The sequence below is a fragment of the Macrotis lagotis genome, chromosome 1 (genome assembly GCF_037893015.1).
Source record: "Macrotis lagotis isolate mMagLag1 chromosome 1, bilby.v1.9.chrom.fasta, whole genome shotgun sequence".
NCBI classification, from domain to species: Eukaryota; Metazoa; Chordata; class Mammalia; order Peramelemorphia; family Peramelidae; genus Macrotis; species Macrotis lagotis.
This window is the reverse complement of record NC_133658.1, coordinates 34988792-35013981: the sequence shown is the minus strand read 5'-3', so window position 1 is coordinate 35013981 and position 25190 is coordinate 34988792. Positions and strand designations below refer to the sequence as shown.

General features: G+C 46.6%; 1 protein-coding gene across 1 annotated transcript; it reads left to right on the top strand.

The window, feature by feature from the left end:
• The first annotated feature begins 439 nt into the window (after positions 1-439).
• RNF103 (ring finger protein 103) lies at positions 440-25170 on the top strand. The gene is made up of 4 exons (XM_074196927.1): positions 440-680; positions 2063-2202; positions 18758-18873; positions 21627-25170. The coding sequence occupies exons 1-4, from the start codon at positions 455-457 to the stop codon at positions 23200-23202; spliced, it is 2058 nt and encodes a 685-aa protein (XP_074053028.1). The 5' UTR covers positions 440-454; the 3' UTR covers positions 23203-25170.
• The last annotated feature ends 20 nt before the right edge of the window (positions 25171-25190 follow it).

Here is a 25190-nt window from a genome sequence, read left to right as displayed (position 1 = left end):
GGCCCCCGGCCCCGGCCCCGGCCCCCAGAGGAAGGCCCGGGCCGCGCGCTCCCCCGTGGTCCAGCCCCAGAAGCCCCCGGCCCCGGCCCCCGGCCCCCCGGCCCCCGGCCCCGGCCCCCAGAGGAAGGCCCGGGCCGCGCGCCCCCCGCGCGGCGCCAGCGCCCCCGGCCCCGCCCCGCCCGCCCCGCCCCCTGACGTCACTTGTTATGTCTCGGCCGCGGCCGCAGCGCATCCGGCAGGGGGAGGCGGCGCCGCTCGGCCGCGCCTCGGACTCGGGAGCCGCGGGCCCGGCTCGGGCGGGACTCCCGGAGCCCAGCGCCTAGGCCCGCGGGGCGCGCCCTGGAGCAGCCGGGGCCCGGCCGCATCGCAGGGGGCGCCCCCCGCGGCATGGCCCCGGGCCCCCGCCTGGGCCGCTGAGCCCGGCCGCGCCCGCCGGCCCCCGCCCGGCGCCGAGATGTGGCTGAAGCTGGCCTTCCTGCTGCTCTACTTCCTGCTGCTGTTCGTGCTGGCCCGCTTCTTCGAGGCCATCGTCTGGTACGAGACGGGCATCCTGGCCACGCAGCTGGTGGACCCCGTGGCGCTGAGCTTCCGCAAGCTGCGGACCATCCTGGAGTGCCGCGGCCTGGGCTACTCGGGCCTGCCCGACAAGAAGGACGTGCGCGCGCTGGTGGAGAAGTCGGGTACGGGCCCGGGCCGGGCGCGGACCCGCGGCGGGGTGCGGGCGGGCGCGGTGGGCGGCGGCCTCGTGCCCCGGGCCGGGCTCCGGCCCCCATGCTCGTCCGGCCCCGGGCCCGCGGGCGAGCCGAGCCCCCCGTGCGCCCCGAGGACGGGGCGGGCGGGATCCGGGGCCATCTCCCCCTTGCAGCCCGGACGCGTGTGACCCGCCGTCCGGGCCGCCCGCCCCATCCCCAGCCCTGAAACGGCCCCAGACCCCCGGGAGCAACATTGTATCTCTGTGCTTCTGCCCTCCCCTCCCCCAAAGGCAGGCTGGCACCGAAGGAAATGCGGACGGGCGCTCACACTTGCCTTCTCTGGGGCCGTGGGCAAGGTCGATTGGGCGTCGGGATGCCGCGGGAAGCCGGGGCCGGCCCGCTTGTTTTGAGTGTCGTGGCCCCCCTCGGAGGCCTCCTGCAGCCACGCCAGATGGTAGAGAGGAATATTAACTCTAACTGAGAACTTTCAGGTTGTGATTTGAAGGGGATTCCAAATGTTAGTGAGCCATTGTAGGACAAACCCGGGCTCCCTTTTTCTATTGAAAAACTTCAGTTTTTCCCTTTACAGATTAATTGTATCCTTCCTTTTCAAGAATGATTTGTTGGGGGGGGGTTTCTAATAAAATGCATTGTGCTAACCCAAGTCAAAAGCAGATGAATAAATATGCACTACTGATGTCAGAGCTATCTGCGAGATTTGTTCTAGAAGTCTTAGGCCTAGTCGATGAAATTAAAGTTGTCTAAAAAACGACACAACTGGGTTGTTGCTGACAGCCTTTTAAAACCTGAAAAGGAACTGGGCCCATATTGGCCCAGGATGGTATTGTATCTCATCTGAGTCAGAGGGCCCTATTGGCCCAGGATGGTATTTTATCTCATCTGAGTCAGAATCTAGACGGTTAGTGAAGTGCTCTTCCCTAGACTTCACTTGAGGATGAAAATTCACCATTTTATTTCCATTGCCCTGAGAGGTCCAATTTTGACCTTTAATCCTACCTCTGGTCCCATCACTCATTCGCCTCGTGACCTCAGCCAAGGCCTTCTACGTCCCAGTTGTTAAATCTTTTAAATGACAGTTACTTAAAACTATCAACTGCTTATAAAGTCATATGTGGCCGAAGCAAAAAGAGACCCCGTACAAAGCCTTATGAGTGTTACGATTTGTTGTTAGCTGTTGATAGAAATTCTGCCAGTGTAAACTCCATTTTTATGTCTGGACAAGTAAAGCAACAGAGAGTTTAGCTGTGTAAAGCTCATTTCAGACATGGAAGAAGTAGGTTTAGAGATGAATATTTGCCCTTTTGTCCCTTTTGAAGTTTTAGTTTCTCTAATTCTTTTTTCTTATTTAGGAGACCTGATGGAAGGTGAGCTTTATTCTGCACTCAAGGAAGAAGAAGCATCAGAGTCTGCTTCTAGCACCAACTTCAGTGGTGAAATGCACTTTTATGAGCTCGTGGAAGACACCAAAGATGGAATTTGGCTGGTTCAGGTACTGGGATCCATGGTTCATTCATCTTCATTTTAGAACCCAAGCGGGAGAGGTGACCTTGCCAGAGAAGGGCTTACCTGTCTCCATGATTTCTGTGGAGGTGCTCTTCTGAGCCAGCTGTTCTGGCCTGTGATGCAGTGATGGTGGGCAGCTGGCAGCTTTTGCGCCTCAACTGTTGGCTATTGAATCCCAGGGGAATGAAAGGAAGACTGAGTGCCTGTCTCTATTCAGTTGTCTAGACCATTGTCTTTTTCCCTCCCTGTTCCCCAGGCTGCAGTGATTGGGTGGTTGATTGTGTTGTTCCGTCTGCTTTTGAAGCTCTTTAAAAACAAACCAACTAGAAAAACTGTTGAGATTCAAGTTGTGTCTGTGGCGATGAAAGTACAGGCAAGATGAAGCGGGTCCGGCCAGTGTTTGAAACATTGTGTCTGTGGCGATGAAAGTACAGGCAAGACGAAGGGGGTCCGGCCAGTGTTTGAAACATTGTGTCTGTGGCGATGAAAGTACAGGCAAGACGAAGGGGGTCCGGCCAGTGTTTGAAACATTGTGTCTGTGGCGATGAAAGTACAGGCAAGATGAAGCGGGTCCGGCCAGTGTTTGAAACAATGTGTCTGTGGCGATGAAAGTACAGGCAAGATGAAGCGGTCCGGCCAGTGTTTGAAACATTGTGTCTGTGGCGATGAAAGTACAGGCAAGACGAAGGGGGTCCGGCCAGTGTTTGAAACATTGTGTCTGTGGCGATGAAAGTACAGGCAAGATGAAGCCGGTCGGCCAGTGTTTGAAACATTGACTAAATGACAGTTTTTCCTCTTGAAAATGCAAAACAGGTTCAATAAAGTCATGGCACTTTAGGACCATTTAGGACCCTACAAAAAATGACCCCAAGATTTTGCCTAAAGTCATAGAACTAGTTGTGTGTTGTTCAGGCTTTGGAAATCCAGTTTAGGAACTTTTTTTCCCTTCTTTTCCTTGGAGCTCGGAGGGAGCCAGGTAGAATAGAATGAAGACTGAGCAAGGATTCAGGGCCTTGCTGTGGAGACCACTGTGGCACCACTGACTTGCTCTGTGACCTGAGCCAAGTCCTTTCCTCTCTGTACTACAGGCGACATCAGCCATAACAAACATTTCTGGAGAGAGGTTATGTCTGACTGGCACCTTGGGTCCTCACTGAAACCCTGGGATTGTCCCACTTTATAAATGAAGAAACAGAGGCTCAGAGAGGTTCAGTTGTAATTAGGCAGTTAAGGAAGTGTCTGAGGTGTTCCTTCCTCCAGGCCAGCAATCTTCTGAGCCACATATATAGAATGCACCTGTAAATGACCTTCATATCTCACAGGACTTTGGACCCACATCTCAGAGAGAATCTGGGTTGCTTCAAACAGAGGCCCAGGTCCCTTTCTTGGTGTCCTGGGGTGCTCAGGCCTCTCCCCTTCCAAATTATCTTGTATTTGCTTTGCTATGTCTATATTGTGTGTGTGTGTGTGTGTGTTGTTTGCCTGAATAGAAGGGATGCTCCTAGAGGACAGGGCCTGTGAATTCCCCAGCACCTAGCAGGCCCATAGCAAGGGTTCAAGAAAGGTTTGTTGTTTGGGTAATCTGACAAGTAGTGCTAGCTCTTGTTTATAAGGTCCTTTCAAGTTTTCATCCTTATCTCAAGATTCTCCATTTATGGGGGGAAGAGGGGGTGGCAGTTGTGCCCATTTCATAGATGAAGAAACTGATCCTCTTGAGGGAGCAATGAGTGGGAGGGCGACTCTGTTTCTTGTGTCATTCAGGTTTGCCTACCCATCAGTTAAGAGTTCTTGAAAGTTTTTGTTTCTCTTTTTTTATTTTAATTTTTTTTCAGTTACATACAAAGATAGTTTTAACACTCACCTTTTTTATAAGACTTTGAGTTCCACAGTTTTTTCACTCCCCAGGACAGTAAGTAATCTGATACAGTCTATGTGTGTACAGTCATGTTAAACATCTTTCCATATTAGTTATGTCGTCAATGAAGAATCAGAAAAAAAGGACAAAAAAAACATAAAATTAATTTTAAAAAATGAAAATAATTTATAATTTGCTTTAATCTGCATTCAGACTCCATGGTTCTTTCTCTGGATATATGGATGGCATCTTCCATCTCAAAGTTTTTAGAATTGTCTTTGATCATTGTACTTCAGAGATATGAGACTAAGTCTATCGTAGTCCATCACACATCGTTGCTGTTAACGTGTTCGATGTTCTGGTTCAGCTCACTTCATTCGGCATTAGTTCACGTCAGATTTTTCTGAAATCTCCCTGCTCATCGTTTCTTACAGAACAGTAGAATTTCATCACATTCATATAGCACAATTTGTGCAGCCATTGAATGCTTTATTAATGCTGTATCAACTTCGATTTGTTTAGATTTGTGAGAAGAAACTTGTTGCTCATTTCATCTCTTGCCCCTTAGGATTTATTTCCATTGGGGCTCCTCAAGGAGGTCTTAGCTGGGTTTAACCTTGCTAAAATGATAGAGTAAATTGGGTAGCCTGTCCCATTGACCCCTATTCTGTATCAGTTGATTGATGCTGGCAATTTTCTGACTTGGTAGAATATCAGGGCAAGACCAATGGACCAGAGCATACTTGAATATTGACTTTCCAGATATAGATTCCCAGAATTCAGATTTGTCTTCTTATCACCTGAGTTTGTGTTGGCCAGGAACAGATTTCTAAGGGCCTGTTGGAATAAACACTGGCATATAAAGACTGGAGATTTTTAACAAAGGTGTTTCCAAATGGGTACCTTTTATGGGAATCGAGTGAAAGCTGGATGACATGCTAGGTCCTGTGAGAGATAAGAAGTGCAGATGAAATAGTCCCTACCTACAAAATGTATTGTTTAAAAATTGACCAATTAAATTACTCAGAAGTGGAAAAGATAAACTTTGTTCCAAAAGGACCAAATTGACCTATTGACTCTTGGGAAACTAATGCTAACAAACTAGAGCTGGCCCTTGTGAATTTTGCAGAAGATGCCTTTAGCCACCATCAACACTAATGGTATATTTCCTCTACTGGGGTATCCTTTCCACCAGGGAACATGCAAGTCCCAGTTTTTGCACATGATCATGATCATCAACTGGAACTCTTGCTTCTGTTGATGAAGCTCTCAGGATTTGCCCACCCTGTGTCAGCGATGGTAGATGACAGCCTCTTGTTCGCAGGGCTTGCACACCAGGGCTTGGCTCTGCTGTGAGAGCCCAGAGTTACCTCCACAACTTGGAGAGGCATTTGAAGGAGTTGGTCACATGAGAAATTATTTTCCCAGGGGTGATGATTTGGAATGGTTTCTGTGCCCACCTTTTTTTTCCTGTGGCTTCCTTTGTATCTAGTGAGATGTCTGGAAAGTTCTCCGAGAGTGGAACCAAGGCATTCCTCCCCAGTACCAAGTTAACTGGACAAATAAATCATGGTACCCCAGACATTGGCACTCTGAGCTAATCCAACTAAGTCATTCAGGGCAGAAATCTTCACACCCTTTCGAAAGTTATGTTTTTAAAATCATTATTGAAATTGAGGAAATACAAATATTCTATAGGCCACTGCCTTGTTTGTTATTTTTTTTCTTCCAAAAATGTTTAACTAGAACTGTTGTCTCCAAATAGAGAGGAGTTAGCTTAAAGGGGCTCTGCTCTTCCAAAATGCTTGCTGATTTACCAGGGGCTAGTCCTTCTTTACCAAGGGGACATATTTCAACTCTCTCTTTGTATCAGATGAATCTGGTTTTGCTCTCTGAGTTCTTTGTTTCAGATGGGCTAGGCTTGTGATGCCATTGGCAGGTGACAGATCACACAGCTTGGCCCTATTTCCAAAAGGTCAAGTTTGAGAGCATTTTCTGGGGCATCCAAAGGTTGACTGATATGAGCCTGGTGGAGGGGGGGAGTGGGTATGAGAAAGAGAGAGAGAGTGTGTGTATGTGTGTGTATATGTGTGTACACAAATTTGGCCTTGCACCCAGGCCCCCCTGCTTTCAGTGCTCGTGGCCACTTGTATCCTTAATCTTCCATTATCTCCATCTCCTGACTCAAATTAGCTACCAGCTTCTCTGCAGTTTGGCTTTTTTCTGTGACATTGAGAAATTGTTTAGGGAAGTGTTGTGCTGCTGATAATAGCTCTCCACATATCTTCATGTAGGTTCTGTGGGTTTAAAAAAGATAAATCAAGTCTCTGTAGATAAACTACCTGGTTGAAAAGGTGTGAGATGGGTGTATGGAAGGGACTTGCAGAGGGATGATTGTGGGAGGGAGCCCAGGCAAAGAGACAGGACCCTCCACCAGCCGTTTGGCAGGCTCCTTCTGATCCTGAGCTCAACAATCTCCCACATGATGCATAGTATCTGAGATTATTTCTCTCGGCTTGTAACTGGGAACATTCTTTTTTTCTGAATAACCACCATAAGTGGCTCTCTTCTTTTTTTTTCCTACATTGAAGAAAATGGGCTTCATTAGCTTGTTGTCAGATCAGCTGAGTGATCCTGTGTCCCTGGTCTAAGCCACTCTTTGTCTATTGGGTCCACTGCAACCTGAAAAATATAAAACAGACTTAAATATTCAAGATGAGATCAGACTATGTCATTGGCAATGAGGTGGATTGCTTGATGTTCTTTCCAAGAGATATGAGCAGAATGACTTTGACATTGGTTTTACTGTTGAACTAGGCATGACCCAAAGCTCTGTTTCGTTTATCTGTAAAATGGGGCTTGTCACCCTACACTTTCCACCTTACAGGCTTACAGGAGTGTGAAGAATGCTCACTACCTACCTGAGGAGTGTAAGCAATGCTCACACTATCTTACTGCTCACCAATGCTATGTAAACCTTTAAATTGTATATCAGTGGAAGCGGTACCATCTCCTTACTAAGATAACATCTCTCTTAGTTTTTATGTAGCACAATTATTCTCTACATTGATCAATACCAATTGCCTGCTCATGGCAGTCATTCCTGGTCCGGGGCTCTCTTCTGTCACTGGTACCCTCTTCCCAAATCCTATAGATTCCTCATTGTCATTACACAACCCTGAGTCTTAGCCCTCACAGGGTTCTATGCCCTGACTTCAGGGCATAGAATGGTGATGAACTACTGATATTCAGTTTTTTCTTTGTTCCACTGACTTTGCCTCAATTAAATATTTCTTAAACCCTCTACTGATTTGCCATAGTTAGAATCAAGTGAGTACTAACTTCTCTCAACTGAGGTGTTAGAGAATTAGTAGAACTGAGGGACCAATGCTGCATTGGTGTATCAACCAGGATTTATCGGATGTACTTCTTTCCAACGTCGGGAAGTAAGGGAGGATGCCTGCTAGGTGAAGCCTCTTAGGGCAGGAGATCATAATATTTGCTAAAACTGCTGTGTCACTAAAATGCCTGAAGAATTCATGGATCTTACAACAGGCTTTTGTCCTAAACCAACTCTCAAAAGGGAAAATATCATAAAATAAAATACATTTCTGCTTTATTTTTGCCTAATCTAGGATAATGACCAAAGCAATAGCTAAATGTCCTTAAATTTGCTGTTGTCTATTGCTTGTGTCCCTCTGTAATGCTATTTTGGAACAATTGAAAATACTTAGTCATAATGAAATGCCGACCTTTAGAAAAATGAAAACCCATCATTGGCTTTAAGATCAACTGACATGATTGAAGACATTTGCAGTTGAGTTGCCCTTGATCTGATATGAGCTTATAAAATCATAGGAGTGTCTGAGCTGGAAGAAACCTTACCTTATCCATCTCCTTCAAAAACAGTCCCTAAGAATTCTGGTCAGGCCCATGTCAGGCCTGTGTCCTTGGATGCGGAATCCCAGGTCTCCAGAAGGCCTGGTTCCAGCCATCCACTTCTGCCCACACCCATATAGGCCCTGCCCCTCACACTGCCCCCAAGCTTTCTGGAATCAGTAAATCTGATAAGGAGGCTCTCTGGGCTTTTCTTCACATCATTGATTATCAATCTCTACTCCCCTATTCTGGGAGGATTTCAGTGCTAAAGGAGAAATGATGACATTTCAGAAATAGTGCCCAAATGTTTGTATTGACTCTTCTTTAAGATTTCAGTCCTTGGGGCAGCCAGATGGTGCAATGGATAGAGCACTGATCCTGGAGTCAGGAGGACCTGAGTTCAAATGTGGCCTCAGAAACATATTAACTGTGTGATTTTTGGGCAAATTAATTAAATCCATTGCCTTAGAAAAGTTAAAAAAAAAAAAGCTATCAACTCTTGGCCTGAGTGCTTTCTTCCCTCCTTGCCTGGCCTAGTAATGGTTGTGGGGACCCTGTCACTGATTGGAGCGAACTTCTAGAGAAGTCTATCCTCTAAGAGGATGGGCACCTGAGATGGGAAAAATAATGTTTGTCCTTCATTTTCAAAGAAGACCGCGACATTAGAGAGGTGATGCCATGTCGAGCACATGAATTGGATTTGAGTGAGTGGGTGCTGTGCTAAGTCAGCAGCCTCACTTTATCCTCCACTGGGTCCAGTGGCCGGATATGGATCAGGACGACTGGAGATGACCCTGAATGCAAGTCAGGGTGAAGTGACTTGCCCAAGGTCACACAGTAAGTGGAAAATGTCTGAGGCCGGATTCAAACTCTTGTCCTTTTGAATCCAAGGCTAGTGCTCTATCCACTGCATCACCTAGCTGGATGCGCTTGAGACAGGTGGACTGGAGAAAAGGGGGGCTGGGATGAGGAACTCTGTTAGCGCTAGGGGCTCAGTAGGGCTGAAGACTGAAAGGAAGCACTCTTGGAGGAGATGGCTTAAAAGGGGAGGGAACCTCTTCTCTCTTTCCCACAGTGTAGCCAGGCCTTCTCAAGAGCTGTGACCATAGAGTCAGCTTGACCCAGCCCAGCAGGACAGATTTCCTGCCCCCTGGGACTTTGTCTCAGGTGGTTCTGGCCAGTCCTAGAATTGAAGACTATCATTGATTAAGCACCTTCTATGTGCATCATGCTAGTCATGGGGAAGTCAATACAAGACACACACCTTATATCCACAGTGAGGGGAAGGGGGCCCCAACAGCTGCCCTAGGGAGATTTGGGCCTCTCCTAGGCGAGGGGGAAGGGGAGAGTCTGTGTGAGGGAGAGTCACGAGGAATTTCCTGGGAAAGGTGGACCCAGCCAGATCCTAAAGGGTGCAAGCGAGGCCTGTGCTTCATCATTCGAATATCCCAGAGCCGGGGAAACTTCTCGGGGAGGGCAGAGCTGTGGTCAGGCTTGGCTTCAGTCCTATCATCTGGAGGACTCTGTGTGTGAGAGCTGCCTCAGCCTTTGATGCAGTGACAGCCAGGACAAGGATGAACTGTGGCCTAATAGGGGAAAGGACAGGGCCCTTTATTTTATCTCCTTTGAGTCTTCAAACTGCCCTGGGAAGGAGTTGCTATGCTAATGACCATGTTACAGGAGAGGAAGCTGAGGCTGCAAGGTTTAGTGGTCACCCAGCTAGCAAGTATCCGAGTCGAGATTGGACAAAGGTCTTCCCGAATCCGAGTCCAGCTCTCTCTCCCTATAACAACTAGCTGCCTGAGTTTAGGAAGAGAGATACGAATCCTATTTTGATTATGTTGAATTTGAAATGTCTAAGGGACATCCCAGTAGTGGGTACTTCATAAAAATTGAGTGATAAAGTGTCAGACTGGAGTTGGGGGGTGTGGATATGCTGATTTCAAAGTCATCTGCATAGCAATGACTCTGTACCCATGCTGTTGGGGAGGTGGTGGTGGAAGAAGTCTGCTGGATGGCATATCTCCCTTTTGGGTGAGGGAGTACATAACTGTCTAAATCAAACTTTAAGAAAACTCAGTTTATATCAAAAAGACTGGCACAACTGGGAGGTGCAGTCAGGAGGACCTGGATTCAAATCCAGCCTCAGACACTTAATATTTACTTAGCTGTGTGACCTTGGGCAAGCCACTTAATCCCATAGCCTTGCCAAAAAGGAAAAAAACCATAAGACTTATTTGTGTCAGCCTAAGGAAATGCCAGTTGCATAAATATCCATCGCTATTATGCTTTCAGGTAATTATCAAGATAATTGATTTTCTGGAAGTTTAAGAATGGCCCTTAAATGGCCCTCAAATGTTAGAATTGTGTTTGTTTTGTGCCCTAAGCTTTCTAATAAATGTCCCTTTTATCTTTTTTTTTAGCTCAAAAGCTTGTCGTAATGCAATTTTGGTGTCTCCTAAATTATTGTAAACACAAGATTGTCCATATTGTTGTTTGTAACTCAACTAATAAATTGTAAGCATCCTTATTACCTAGGAGATGAGAATCTGTCCAAAAAAATCTTTTTAAAATTCAGTTTTATTTTTAGTTCCAAATCCTCTCCTTCCCCCTCTTCCTTACCCATTAAGAAGACAAGAAAAACAAAATTATTTAAAATATTTATAGTCATGCAAAGCAAATTCTACATTTACCTTATTTCCCACCCCCAAGAGAGAATGAGAAAGAGATTATGATTCAATCCATACTGGGTCCATTAGTTCTCTGTGTGGCAGTGGGCATCTTTTATTATTCTGAGTCCTTTGGAATTGTGGTAGATCTTTGTTTTGATCAGAGAAGCTAAGTGTTTCACAGCTGATGATTCTTCTATTTCTGTTCCCATGTATTTTGTTCTAGTTTGTATCAGTTAATTTAGATCTTTCCCAGCTTATTCCATCGCACTCATTTGTTCTACCATTCCCCAGTTGATGGGCCTCCCCTCAGTTTCCGACTCTTTGCCGTCTCAGAAGCGCTGCTGTGAATGTTTGTATGTGTGACTTCTTTGATAACCTTGGAATACAGGCCTTGTGATGGAATGGCAGCTCGGAGGGTGGGCTGGGCTTTAGCCCTTTGGACATGATTCCAGAGTGGTTGGACACTTCCCAACTCCATTAGTGTCCCTGTTTTCTCACATCTCCTTTAGTAGTTGTCCTTTCTCATTTCTGTCCTATCAGCTAATCTGATAGGTTTGAGGTGCATTTCTCTAATCAGTAGTGATTTAGAACAGTCTGGTTTTTTTCCTCGACTAATGTTAACTTGAATTTCTTGCCCTGAAAGTTGCCTCTTCCTGTCCCTTGACCATATACTGATTAGGGAGTGGCCGTCAGTAGATCTCAGAGCCGCCTTGGGTAAACACAGAAGGTGGCCCCTGCCACAGCCCGCGCCTCTTCCATGCTCTCCCCAAGTTTTTCTGGGAACACAAAGAAAGAGCCAAGGTCTTGCGGCCTGAGGAGTAGAGTGCTGGTCCTGGAGTCAGGGAGACTCGGCTCTGAAACTTGCCCCAAACACTTGCCAAGCCTCACTTGGCTCATCTGTAAAATGAAAGTTTGGACTTGATTACCTCTTCCGATCCATCCCCTCTGAATCTTTGGGCCTCTGACACACAGCTGCATGGTCAGCACGGACGACTCCCTTCCTCTGCTGTCCACAGAGGACACTTGAGCTGTCCTATTGGTCCCACACACCCCACCACCACCCCAATCTCAAGGATCATGAAAAAATGAAATCAGGTTTGTTTCCCCCCAAAAAAAGATGACAGACTCCTGTTGATGAAACTTGTGGTTGAACAGCTGTGAAAACAGCTGCTGCTTCAGGTGGACGCCCAAGGTCTCTGGTACAGGAGGCTCTTCTTCTCTTTCCTGCCATCATTGAGCTTTGTGTGAGTGTGTGGCAGAAGGCAGGAAGAGAGCTGGGGCAAGGGAGGAGTAGGAAGAGGACAAACAGGAGGAGGGAATCTTGTTTTTGTTTCCTTTTGGAAACCCCTTTGTGAGAGAGGAGGATGGAAAGATTCAGGAAGGGTGGGCCTTTTGGGGGAATTCACGTTTCCATTTTTGTGTGAGAATTCTAGGAACAGAATGTCTCACAAAATACATCAAAATGAGAATATCCTCATTATTGTAGAAATCCAGCCTCAGACACCTCCTGATTTTGTAACCCTGAACAAGTTGCTTCGCCTCTGTCTGCCTCAGTTCCCTCTGCTATAACATGGGGATAATAATCGCATCTGCCTCCAGGGCTGTTGTGAGGATCAGATGAGATGCCTGTGCCTGGTGCAGAGGGGAGGGGCTTTAGAAATCCTATTTCTTTCCTTCCTTCTCACTCAAACTCCTCCAGCAAAACCTGGGGCTGGGGGGCGGGGCATTTGATAAGTACACCCCCAGAGGAATTCTAGTTCATGGACTTAGGCCTGTGGGTTGGGAGATTGTAGTGGCCTCATGGGGACTGGGGGCTCATACTTCACCCCTGGAAGTCTCCATGTCAGAGCTGGGGGTCAGTTGCCAGGCAGATCAATCAGAGGGTTCGATAATGTTGAGGAAAAGAGGTGGCTCCCAGGAGGGAAGGGCTGGCTCTTTGTGGCTGTGCCAAGGAGGAGGACCTGGGGGAGAGATGCACTGAGTCACCATAGAGGCTGATGCCCAAGATGGAAGTATGGCAGTAGCAAGAGAAACCCAGAAGAAGGACAAAGGAGGGGCAGCTAGGTGGCACAGTGGATAAAGCACCAGCCCTGGAGTCAGGAGTACCTGGGTTCAAATCCAGTCTCAGACAATTTCCTAGCTGTGTGGCCTTGGGCAAGCCACTTAACTCCATTGCCTTGCAACAACCTTAAATAAAAAAAAAAAGGACAAAGGAACCACTGTGAAGTTGTAGGGAGTGGGAGAGGACTGGGGAGCCCAGGTGTAGTCTTTGGAGTGGGCTCCCAGCCCATTGCAGGCAAAGTCCTAGAAAGGAGATTGGTATTCCAGAGAGTGGATCTTCATCAGAAACTGGTCATTCTAGAGTGTCTGGACCAGAAGAATGTGAAAAAATAGGCTGGAATTTGCCTCAGTTTTAACAAAGAGGGAAAACGTGTAGGTTAAATGAAAAAGACAACTAAGTAAATGTGGAGCCAGATGAATGAATCGGGCCTATAGTGTTGTCTTACCAAGAGGTCTCTAGTGGTGTCCTTAGGGACCCTACTTGCTGCCTGGCTGTTGGCTTGTTCTGTCTAAGATGTGATGGAAGCTGGGGCACCTTCAGGAGATGCTACCTCAGAGACAGGCTACAGGAGGAGCTTGATAGACTGTCGTTGGTAGGTTGAATCTAGGAAAACGAAATTTTATTTTTCCATTAAGAGGAATTTTTCTTTCCTTCTCATCTCCCCCCTTTAATTCCAGTTGAAAAAGAAAGCAAACCTTTTGGGTTTTTAGGTTTGTTTTGTTTTTGTTTTTGTTTTTGTTTTTGCAAGGCAGTGGGGTTAAGTGACTTGCCCAAGGCTACACAGCTAGGCAGTTACTAAGTGTCTGAGATCGGATTTGAACTCAGGTCCTCCTGACTCCAGGGCTGGTGCTCTATCCACTGTGCCACCTAGCTACCCCAAACCAAACCTTTTGAACAAATATGCACAGTCAAACCAGACAAAACCCCATACTGACCATGTCCAGAAATGCATCTCTCTCTCTCTCTCTCTCTCTCTCTGTCAGGAGTGGGCAGCACACCTTGGCATTCATCCTCCTGATCTGTGCTTTGTCATTGCCTAGATCAGAACAGAAGATGAAACATCATAGGGATTATATTTGGGTTCCAAAATCGGCCTTATGTGCTAAGTTGCTTTAGGGGAGGGTCTTTCCTCACCCCTGGAGGGTGGGGCAGGGAATCAAGGTAGAGAACAATCTTGTTTTTGTCTGTACTGGATGAACTCTGAGGTCCTTCCTACCCCAATACCCAGGGAGCATTGCCACCTGTACCCAAGACCTCTGTTCAGAATCCTGTCAGGGCTCTCTGTTGCTACCAAATTCAGAGGTATTTAAGAATGAACCCCCCCCCCCCCAATGATTCCAACCCACTCCTCCCAGCCTTTTGTCTACATTTCCATTCTGGGATTTTCCCTTGTACCTTGTTGTATTCCTGCTTTGTCTTGATTAGTGTGGATGTTTACTTAAGGCTTTCCCCTTGCCAGGAGTGGACTTCCACTATCTTCTCCAAGTCAGCAGTCCCAGTTTCATTCTGTTCAAGGGACTTCCTGCTCTTGAGGCTCAGCTCAGGGGCCCCCCCTTCTTCCACCAGCTGGCACTGATGCCCACCTTCCTAAAGGAAAGCCATCTCTCCTCTGGGATGTGCAACATTCAGCTCTCCCTCTCCTTCTCCTGGTGTTTGTGTGTCCTCCCCTCCTAGCAGACTATCTGTCCAGTGTTGGCACACAGTAGGGTCCTTACAGATGCTTAGCTACTGAATGGAGAGCCCTGGGGCCTGGTGACGCTACCTAGCTGGGTATATTTGGAAATGCCATATGACTTTTCTGGCTCATTTTCTCCTCTGGTAAAATGGGCAGAGCCCATGAGATGAACTGTTTGTAAGGTCTTTCCATCCTTTAAAGTGCTCTGGTGATTCTCCAGAAATAGCCTCAAAAATAAGGGCAGTCATGTTGAAATTCAGAGTGAAGCTTAGGGACGGGAAAGGCACTGGCCCTGGGGTGGACCTAGGAGTGCAGGTCCTTGGCCAAGGTAAGTCAAGCCAAGAAGCTCTCTGGGCTGAACTCTGAGGATTCAAGGACAGGCAGTCTAATGTGCAAATAATTCTTTACCAAGAGGACAGACACAGGATACCCTGGAGGTAACCCAGAGGGAAAACATGTGGAGTCAGATCAAGAACATAGAAGTGTCCTATGAGGAGCCCCCAGGAGGTCCAAGCGGAGGCAAGGAAGAGAGGGCAAGGAGGAGAGTCTGGGGAGGGATCTCAAAGCCGAATGGGATTTTCTATTGGATTCCCCCACACTGACCTTTCTCTCTCCCCTTTTCTCCCCATCTTGAATCCTTGGTGAGCCAGAGGGTCCTCCCCCTTGAATCCCTAGCCCCCTTAGACCATCGATGACACCCTCAGTCTTGGATCATCCCCCTCACTCTTGGCTGCTGAACAAAAGTTGGGACAGGCCCCTTCCCTGGGCCTTCTGCTGCTGGGCAGCTCTACCTCCTTTATCATTCCACTCTCCCACTGGCCCCAGGAGCTCTTTGAATCTTCTCCTCTCTCCTCAACCCTCGCTTGGCTCCCCCTGATCTCCACACTCCCAGCTGAGTGCCCTGCCTCATATTTTACAGGAAAAATTGGGTCATTCACTGTGAGCTTCCTCGTCTTCCTCATCTCCTGTCCCTCAGCTGCCTTAGCCACTCTCTCCCTCCTTGCCTCCGATGAGGAGGTATCCTTCCTCCTTCCTACTCCCCTCTGGCTGCTCAGCAGTCCTATACCATCCGTCTTCTCCCTCAGATTGTCTCCTGTCACCCTCACTCTTCTCCTTGCCTAGCGCTTCATTTCCTCCTGCCTCCAAACAGGCCCAGATCTCCTCTGTCTTGAGAAACCCTCCCTTGGTCCTTCCTTCTCTGCTAACCATGGTCCTTTGTAGCCAAACTCCTTGAAAAGGTGTCCGCAAGCGATGTCTCCACTTCATCTCCTCTCACAGTCTCCTCCTATAAACTGACTTCTGAGCTCATCACGCCACCAGAACTGCCCTTTCTAAAAGTGATCAGTGAGCTCTTAGATGCTGCATTCAGTGACTTCTCAGTCCTCCTTTTCCTTAATCTCTGCAGCCTTTGCCATTGTTGATCCTTTTTCCACCCAGATCACACCTTTTAGAAGTGTCCCTCAAATGGACTCTCTACTCTTGTCCCTCTATGCTACGTCCCTCGGGAGTCTCATCAGTTAGTTGCTGTCCTATGTTGATGGTTCTCCTTTCCTGCCCCAGTCTCCCTGCTGACCTCCAATCTTACATCTCCATCTACCTACGGGATGGCCAGTGGACATCTTAAACCATACTGTCCAAAAGATCACTTGTATTCTTTCCCCCCCCCAAGCTCCCCCCGCACCCCTGGCACTGTCTCAGCAGCCTTGGGCTCACAATCTGAGGCATCCTGGATCACTCCTCTCATCCGGCCCAGATCTAGTCCAGTGCCAAACCCAGTTGATTTCTCTTCTCTCCTCTGCTCGTACCCTAGTCCAGCCCCTCATCCTCTCCCTCCTGGCCTATTGCAATAGTGCTGGGGGGTCTCCCTGCCTCAAATCTCTCCCTACTCCAGTCCAGTCTCCATTCAGCCACCAACATGATTCCCTAAAGGTCTGACCATGTCACCTCCCCCTACACGGTAACCTCTAGTGGCTCCCTGTTGTCTCCAGGAACAAACAAAAAATTCTCCGTTCAGCATTCAAGGTCCCTCCTCCCCTTGCCCCCTCTGACCTGACCCTTCCCCACATGCACACAGCCCCCTCCATGGACTGGCCTCCCGGCTGTTCCTGAATGAGACAAGCCATCCCTCTGTCTGGACTTCCTCTCCGACTATCCCCCAGTGCCTGGGATGCTCTCCCTCCTCCCTATGACTTGGCCTCCTTGGCTTCCTTTGAGTCCCCAAGCCCTCTCCATGCCAGCGCCCACCCTCTGTTGATGCTTTCCTTTCCCCCACTAACTTGTTTTGGATTTGTTTGTTTGCATGTTGTCTCTCCCATTTTATATTCCCAACACTTAGGGGACACCATTGTTGTACTCAGTGGAGTGATGGAGCAGCAGATTGGGTCAGGGGCTAAGAAGGAGGCAGACCAGCCTGGGGCATCCGCCTGGTGCTGGTGATGGGAAGGGGGAGTTCGGAAGGAAGGAGGGACATTTCAGGGCATCCTCAAGGTATTGTAGAGTGTAAAGGGAGCCAGTCAATACTCTCTGCCAGGTGGGTAGCTGGGTGGTACAGTGGAGAGAGCACCAGCCAGGAGTCAGGAAAACCTGAATTCAAAACCAGCTTCAAGCCTTTTCTAGCTGGGTGACCCTGAACTTCACCCCATTTGTCTCAATTTCCTCATCTGTAAAATGAGCTAGAAAAGGAAATGACAAACTCTTCCAGTATTTTTGCCAAGAAAACCCCAAATGGGGTTTTACATTACAAAAAATCAGACACGGCTGAAAAAACTGAACAATAATAATAAAATACTTTGTGTTAAACTATAGAAAGACAAAAGCACAAAAGGGTCCCTGCCTTTGTCTAAGGAAGGGAGGGAGCTGGGGACTGGGGGGGGTGAGGATAGGCATGGGGTTTGTACCCACCAAGGCTAGTTGGTAAATGCCCAGAGTTGGTGGGAGTGGATTCCAGAGTGGATTCTTCTTGCAGTGATGGGTTTCTGGAGGCCATGAAATTCAGGCAAGGGAGGGAAAGATAACAGCTTCTCTAAATGATCTCAAATGAGGCAGGATCTCCATTGTCCCACCTATACCCTCTCCGATCTATCTGGGGTTTGGTGTGGGGATGGGGTGCTGAGTGGGGATGAGTTTAAGAGGGGGGTGCATCTAGCAGAATGATGAGTTCCAGGAGAGATGCATGATGAGGTCCTGAGACCAAAAAGTTAGGGAACTAGTTTAAGCCTTTTTTAATAGTTCTGTTTCAGAATCATCTTGATTAGTGGGAATTCTTCTAAATTCAGGTGTTATGAAAAAATGAGGCACTCAGTGCAATAATCAAGGACAATTTGGGGCTGTCTGCAATAGAGAATACCATCCGTATCCAGAGAAAGAACCGTGGAATTTGAACAAAGACCAAGGACTATTAACTTTAATTTAGGGGAAAAAAATATCTTATTGTCCGATCTTGCTATCTCTTATACTTTATGTTTCTTCCTTAAGGATATGATTTCTCTCTCATCACATTCAATTTGGATCAGTGTACAACATAGAAACAATGTAAAACTGGCAAATTGTCTTCTGTGGGGGGTGGAGAGAGTAAGATTAGGAGAAAAATTGTAAAACTCAAAATAAATAAAATCTTTAAAAAAAAGAAAAAGAAAAATTAGGCACTGTGTAGTCAGTCTGCATTTTATCTGAGCAGGCTACAAACCTCTGCATAAAGTTAGAAATGAGGATTAGCCATCATTTGTCATTATGGATAATTGGGTCTTTAAACATAATTTATAATTTATTAATTTAGCATTTCAAAAATCGCCTTTTCTGAGCAGCCAACATTATTGATGATTTTTTTCTTATCCTCACTGTTTAAAACCATTTAATGAGTGTATGACCCAGGGCAGATTCTATTTTTTCCTCCCTGATGGAGACATCTGGGAATTTGATCTAGGAAAAGGCTGTCAGGGCTTGGAATGACTTGAACCCCAGTTGGGAATTGCCTGGGGTGAATTATGGCTCAGAGTGAGTGACAGTTGGGAACTTTCCCAGAAAGCTCCTTTCCCCAGGTATATCACAAAATGAATGGTCAGACCTAGGACCTTGGTGAAGGACCTTGTCTGATGTGTCAGCAGATAGAGGACTTCTTTGCCTGGAATATCTGACTTTGGGGGTGTTCCTCAGTAAAAGAAGCTAGCTTGCTGTTTAGCTCAGCAGGGCTGCTCTCCGGCTCTGTACGCAGATGCTCAAGAAATGGAAAGGTCTGTTGTTTCTGCCTTTTCTGTTGTCCATTTTATCAGGTAGCATTTTAAGGGGAAATGATGATATAAGAACTAGACATTGAGGGTAAGAACGGCTTATTTAGGCAACTAAATTGTGGGATTGATTCTAATTTTGGAAATTAAAATCTGTCTTTCCTTTTGGTTGTAGGTCATAGCAAGTGACAGAAGCCCTCTAGTGGGGAAATTCCACTGGGAGAAAATGGTGAAAAAGGTGTCCAGATTTGGAATACGCACAGGAACTTTTAACTGCTCAAGCGACCCAAGGTGAGCCCCTCAGATTCTCCTGATTAATCTGTAGATCTTATGAAGGCAGGGTTGTCATAAGGGAGCTGGACAACCAACAGCTGGTGGTGATGCTAAGTGAGGTGTATGGCCTGTAAACTCTTCGAGTTGTGCAGGCTGAGAGGAGGAGAATCCATCTGGAGAATGTTTCTGTGTCTTTTTTAAAACTCCAGTCAGAGGCCCAGCATTCCTTCAGTAAAGAGGCCTGATGGTGCTTCTGGAATTCAACACCAGGAGCGTTTCTCTTTTGACAGAACTCCTTCCTTTGATTTGAAGAGAGTACCTGTGGGCTCTGGGCTCTCTTTTGGCTTGAGCTGTTAGTGATCAAGTCTTGCGGCTCCATTTCTTTTCTCTCTGTCCCTTATGCTTCCCCATTAGGGCTTTCCTGGCCATTTGGGTAGTGTTGAAGCCTGGAGTTGCCTTCCTGGCTCTGACCCCCTTCTTGTTGGAGTCCTGCCTTTCCATCCAAGGCTGTGGCTATTTGATTGCCCTTAAGTCACCTCAACCTGCCACTTCCCTAGAACCTTGAGATTACAAAGAGTGCAGTCTTACCAACAGGCTGTTGGGGTCCGGGCAACCCCCTCCCATCCTCTGCACCAGTCAGCCAAGACTTCCCCAAGCTGGCATAGCACAAGAGGAACAAATTCAGACTTTTCAGGCATCTGTCTTCTGGTGTGATGCACTCTGCGACCAGTTTAATTATCCTGAAACACCATGTTCTTTATCTCTCTGCCTTGTCTGAATCTGAAGTAGTTTTCCATCATTCACAAGGGGAAGATTCAGATCTTGGGGCTCTGCGACTCTGCTAAAACAGAAATGAGAGGCCTGGGCTGTCTCACAGTCCTGACTGTTGAGGGTCTACGGCAGTCAGTTCATGCAGTGAGGAGGCCTTACATCTCCTTCCCGAGGTCAACTTTTTGGCTTTCTTCTCACCTCTTTCCATTGGAAGATGATGTGAGAAGCGTAAGAGGACCCATTTTCCACTTCTGTCCTCTGTGGTTTTGTCATTGTGCCTCCTCCAGGTTGCATTCATTCCTGGCTCTCCTTCTTGCCCTTTGCATCAGCTCAATGAAGTATCCATATGCTTCTCTGAGGTCATCCTAGTCATTGGAGCGGCTGTGCTCGTTGCATTCACCAGCACTACGTAAAAACCTGCTCTTTGAGGGAGGGGCTGGGGCTGTCACCATTACGGGGGTCCCTGCCCTCAAGGTACTTCTGGTCTCCTTGAGATGAAGAGACCCAGTTGGCTTGCACACAGCCTCAATCCAGGTTTATTTCAGGGTCATGGGAATAATCAAGAAGAGGCCTGTGGACAACTGGACCCTGGAGTGGAGCCTGAAGGGAGGATGAGGAAGGAAAGCAATCTAGCTAGAGAGAATGAACAGAGACTGGAGACAGACTGACAGGCCAACTGGTCTGGAACATTTTAGATAGTTCCTCTGCCTTACTTTATTCATCACAGTAATCTTGGTGAACCTTTGTTCATTTAGAAAAAATAACTTCTAGAAGGAAAGCAGGAAATTGGGGAAATTTTTATAGCAAATTTTTTAGATAAAGATCTCATTTCTCAATAGGAATTGAGAACTGGACCAAAATTACTAAAATAAGAGCAATTCCCCAAATGATAAATGTTCAAAGGATATAAATAGACAGTTTTTAGAAGAAATCAAAGCTATCAGGTCAAATAAGACTGTAAATCACTAATAACTGGAGATGCAAATTGAAACAACTCTTGAGTCACATCTATCAGATTGGTTAATATTAAAAAAAAGAAAATGACAAATGCTGAAAGAATGTGAAAAAACAGACACTAATGTGCTGCCAGTGGAGTTGTGAACTGGTCCAACCACTCTAGAGAACAATCTGGAACAATACCTGGAGAGTTACAACTCTGCTTACCTTTGACTCAACAGTATCACAACAACCAGGGCTGTGTCCCAAAGAGATGAAAAGAAAGGGGAAAGCAAAGGCAAAAATTCTGCCAGTTGCTCTTGTGAGAAGCTTAGGGAATGCAAATCAGTTGGGGAATGGCTGGACAAATTATGGTCTGGGAATATGATGTACAAAATGATGACGGGAAACCAGGGAAGTCACCTAAGACTGATACAAAAGGCAGTGACAGGGCCACTAATAGTGATGGTATAAGCATGATTGCCCATGGGAGACCTTGCTCCTCTGCTCCAGACCAGTCGTCAGCCAGTCTGATAGTTGCAGTGGCCTGTGATGCTCTCCACCCTGGGGGAGGAGGGACGAACTCTGAGTGCAGACTGAAATCTGTCTTTTCACCTTCTCATTTCTTGGTGGTTGGGGTTTTTCCAGTACAACTAATGAGGAAATGTTTTGCGTGACTTCATATGGGGGAAGGGGTGTAGAATGGGAGAAAATTTGAAACTAAAAATAGACAATTCCTAAAAAAGAGCAGGTATTTCTTTCATGCCACATTTCCAAATTCTGCTCATCCTTTAAATCCCATTTCTTCAATTCCCAGCCATCTCATACTCTGCCATGCCAATTTGGACTTTTTAAATAAGTACTTTAGTGAGCTAGGAATACCCACAGGAAAAATCTCAATATTCTTGAAAGCAAGCCTGGGAATGGGAATGGAAGCTAGAGATGGGCAGCTAGCTCACTTTTCATCCTGTGTGTCTTTGTAATAACCTTGGGCCCATTCAGAGCTGCCCACTGGTGACTCTTGGAAACGTTGCTCTTGACTCATTTTTGTACCTTTTTTGTAGGTATTGCCGGAGGCGAGGTTGGATACGCTCCACCCTCATTATGTCTGTGCCTCAGACCAGTACTTCCAAAGGAAAGGTGATGCTCAAGGAGTACAGCGGGCACAAGATGGAAGCGGAGCATATCTTTAAATGGATAACCGCTCACGCGGCTTCTCGCATCAAGACCATTTATAATGCGGAGCACCTGAAGGAGGAGTGGAACAGGAGTGATCAGTACTGGGTGAAGATCTACCTGTTTGCCAACCTGGACCAGCCACCGGCCTTCTTCTCCGCCCTCAGCATTAAGTTTACCGGAAGGGTTGAGTTCATCTTTGTTAATGTGGAAAACTGGCACAACCGGAGTTCTATGACTGATATTGGCATCTACAGCATGCCATCCTATATACTGAGAACTCCTGAAGGGATTTATAGATATGGGAACAACACGGGTGAATTTCTCTCCCTTCGGGCCATGGATTCCTTTTTGCGCTCCTTGCAGCCTGAAGTCAATGATCTGTTTGTCTTAAGCTTGGTCCTAGTTAACCTTATGGCCTGGATGGACCTGTTCATCACCCAAGGTGCCACTATCAAGCGGTTTGTTGTCCTCATCAGCACCTTAGGGACGTACAATTCTCTGCTCATTATTTCCTGGCTGCCGGTGCTGGGCTTCCTCCAGCTCCCTTACTTAGACAGCTTTTATGAATATAGCTTAAAATTGCTAAGGTATTCCAACACCACGACGCTGGCTTCCTGGGTGAGGGCTGACTGGATGTTTTATTCCTCCCACCCTGCCCTGTTCCTCAGCACCTATCTTGGACATGGCTTGTTAATCGACTACTTTGAGAAGAAGCGGCGCCGCCACCATAACCCCGAGGAAGTGAATGCCAATAATTTGGAATGGCTATCCAGCCTGTGGGACTGGTACACCAGCTACCTCTTCCACCCCATTGCTTCTTTCCAGAACTTTCCTGTGGACTCAGATTGGGATGAAGATCCCGACCTGTTCCTCGAGCGCCTGGCTTTCCCAGACCTGTGGCTGCACCCTCTGATACCAACCGATTATATTAAAAACTTGCCGATGTGGCGTTTCAAGTGTCTTGGAGCACCTTCAGAAGAGGAGATGTCGGAGGGGTCTCAAGAGCCTGAAAATGACTCAGACGGTGAGAACAATGACACTTTCTCCAGGGAGGCAGACGTGTCCGACCACCAGCCCAGTCCCGCCAGTCCCCCTCCAGAAGGAAGTCACCGCAAGAACGAAGCTTGCTCCTGCGCCAGCAGATATTGTCAGACCGGTCCCCACGAAAGGGGACGACGTGGGTCGTATGGGTCGTACGACTCGGGTGAAGACGGAGAGCCTGACTGGATGGTGTGGCCTGCCGCCATGCTGCACTGTACTGAATGCGTGGTCTGTCTAGAGAACTTTGACCACGGGTGTTTGTTAACGGGTTTGCCCTGCGGCCACGTATTCCATCAGAATTGCATCATCATGTGGCTGGCAGGGGGCCGCCACTGCTGCCCTGTCTGTCGGTGGCCTTCTTACAAAAAAAAGCAGCCACGTGGACACCAGCCACCCTTGTCGAATGATGCCCCGTCCTGAGGTGCGGCGCCATCCTCTGTAAGCGCTGAAATGCCTCGGCTCGCCTCGTCAATGTTAGTCCCAATGTTTTGTGGTTTGAAGTTTAGTTTAATGTTAGTGCAGTGACCAGAAATACACATTATGCTAACGTTCATGGCAGAATTACTTGGTTGCCTTGTGTGTCATATGGAATGCATACTTAACTGTATAAACTTTTATTTACAACATTGGAAAATCAGCAGTTGATGTTTTTTGTAAGCACAAAAAGGTGAGACAGAAATTTATCCTAGCGAGAGCTGACCAGTTAGGGCTCAGATTCTAATGAAATTGGCAGTTGCTTCTTCTCCTCAGTGTTTCCTCCCTTTTTACAGTCTCTGTTCATCACCTTTGGTTGAATAATGTATCTCTGAGACATGAAATTTAAGAAAACCTATGAAATAAATTATTTTAAACCCAGAAGGCTGCAGACTTTGCAAAACAAAATCATTTTTGATAAAGTAAATAAATATAGCTATAGATGTCTGAATACTTGATTTAACTGTAAAAAACTAATAAAATATAATTTTGGTCTCTTTTACAAAAGAATAACAAATTCATTGGAGTCTGGTTGGCTGAGAAATAATGGTGTTCCATGTTATCATCAGTTTTAAATTCATTTTGTCATGAAAGAATCTCATCATGGAATTTTTCCAATAAAAACTGCTGGAAGGTAGAGAACTGTCCTACTCTTCATGACTGACTTAGAGGTGCCTATAGGCTGAAATATTCACCTTTCAGGGGGATCTGTGCCCAACTGACATTAAGATTAAACGAGGGCTGTTTTGAAGGACTTCAAATTTCTAACTCTTATTAATATTAGTTTCTTTTTTGAAATAAAATGAGAACAACTCATGCTCTGATGGAACCACGCAGTTCTTTCAAAGAAACAGCTCCTTAGCTTTCCCTTTGGAGAAGTAGCAGTTGGGTTGGAGTGATAGAATAAACAAGAAATGTCCCATGAACAAAGCTGATCTTTGTTGGAAAAATACCAACTCAGGGAGGTTCTGGTCTCACCAAGCGCTTGAATCATCCCGTTAGGGGGAGAAATAATAAGAAATAATAAGACTTTTGTCAGATTCTACTGGGGGGGTGGAGGATTGAGAGAGAACATTCAGGATTAACAAATTGCGCTCTAAAAGAAATCAGATACCACTTTGTGAAAATTACCATTTTCAGTCAGTTTAGACTCTTCTGCTCCCTCCACACAGCCCTCAATTAAATTACCATTCTGTTCATGTTGGCCTTCGATGCCAGTGTCTTGAGTCTCCTGGGAAGGTAGAAAAACTCTCTCTTCCTTTGAGGAGACAAAGACTCTCACTCCTCTTGTATTCCCCAGTCCTGAAGGATATCCTTGGAAGGATATACAACAATAAGATCCCTTAAGGGGACCCTTAAGCCTTTGTGGAGAATCCACTTTAACTTTTCAGTTCACCAAAGTCATCTATCTACTCATCCCTTTGTCCCAGGCCCCGAAGGGTTCAGTGGTACCTGCTCATGACAAGACTTAGGGCCAGACTCAAAGCCTCACTTGGTTCCAGTTTCCTAGAGACCCCTTGGGCATTTGGAGTCATTTCAGGTCCCTGGTGAGATACTAGTTTGTGGATTATTCACCCTCATTTCTTGCCTGCTTCCAGCCTCCACCAGAAGGAATATACTGGGCATAGGAGAGATTCCAGCCTACTTTTATCTGTTGACTCCTAATAAAAGGTAATTTTCAAAGGAAAATTTAGTCAGTCTTTTGATCATGAGTACTTCAGTTAATCATATTTTTTCCCTACAATGAATAGTGAGTTTGTATTTTTTTATCATATTTTTTTTCTCTCCCAATTTCTATTTTAGACACAGCAAAGAGTAGGCTGCCTCTGAGATGGCATAATAGACCTGGAATCAGGAAGACCTGAATTCAAATTCTGCCCTAGACACACTAAGATGCACAACTTTGGACAAGCCATTTAACATCAATTAAATCC

Bases quoted from the DNA above. Each gene is read 5' to 3' on its own strand.
- RNF103 (XM_074196927.1), top strand. From the start codon at position 455: ATGTGGCTGAAGCTGGCCTTCCTGCTGCTCTACTTCCTGCTGCTGTTC. The intron at 2,203-18,757 runs GTACTGGGATCC...TTTTGGTTGTAG, and splicing joins ATGGAATTTGGCTGGTTCAG to GTCATAGCAAGTGACAGAAG. The intron at 18,874-21,626 runs GTGAGCCCCTCA...CCTTTTTTGTAG, and splicing joins AACTGCTCAAGCGACCCAAG to GTATTGCCGGAGGCGAGGTT.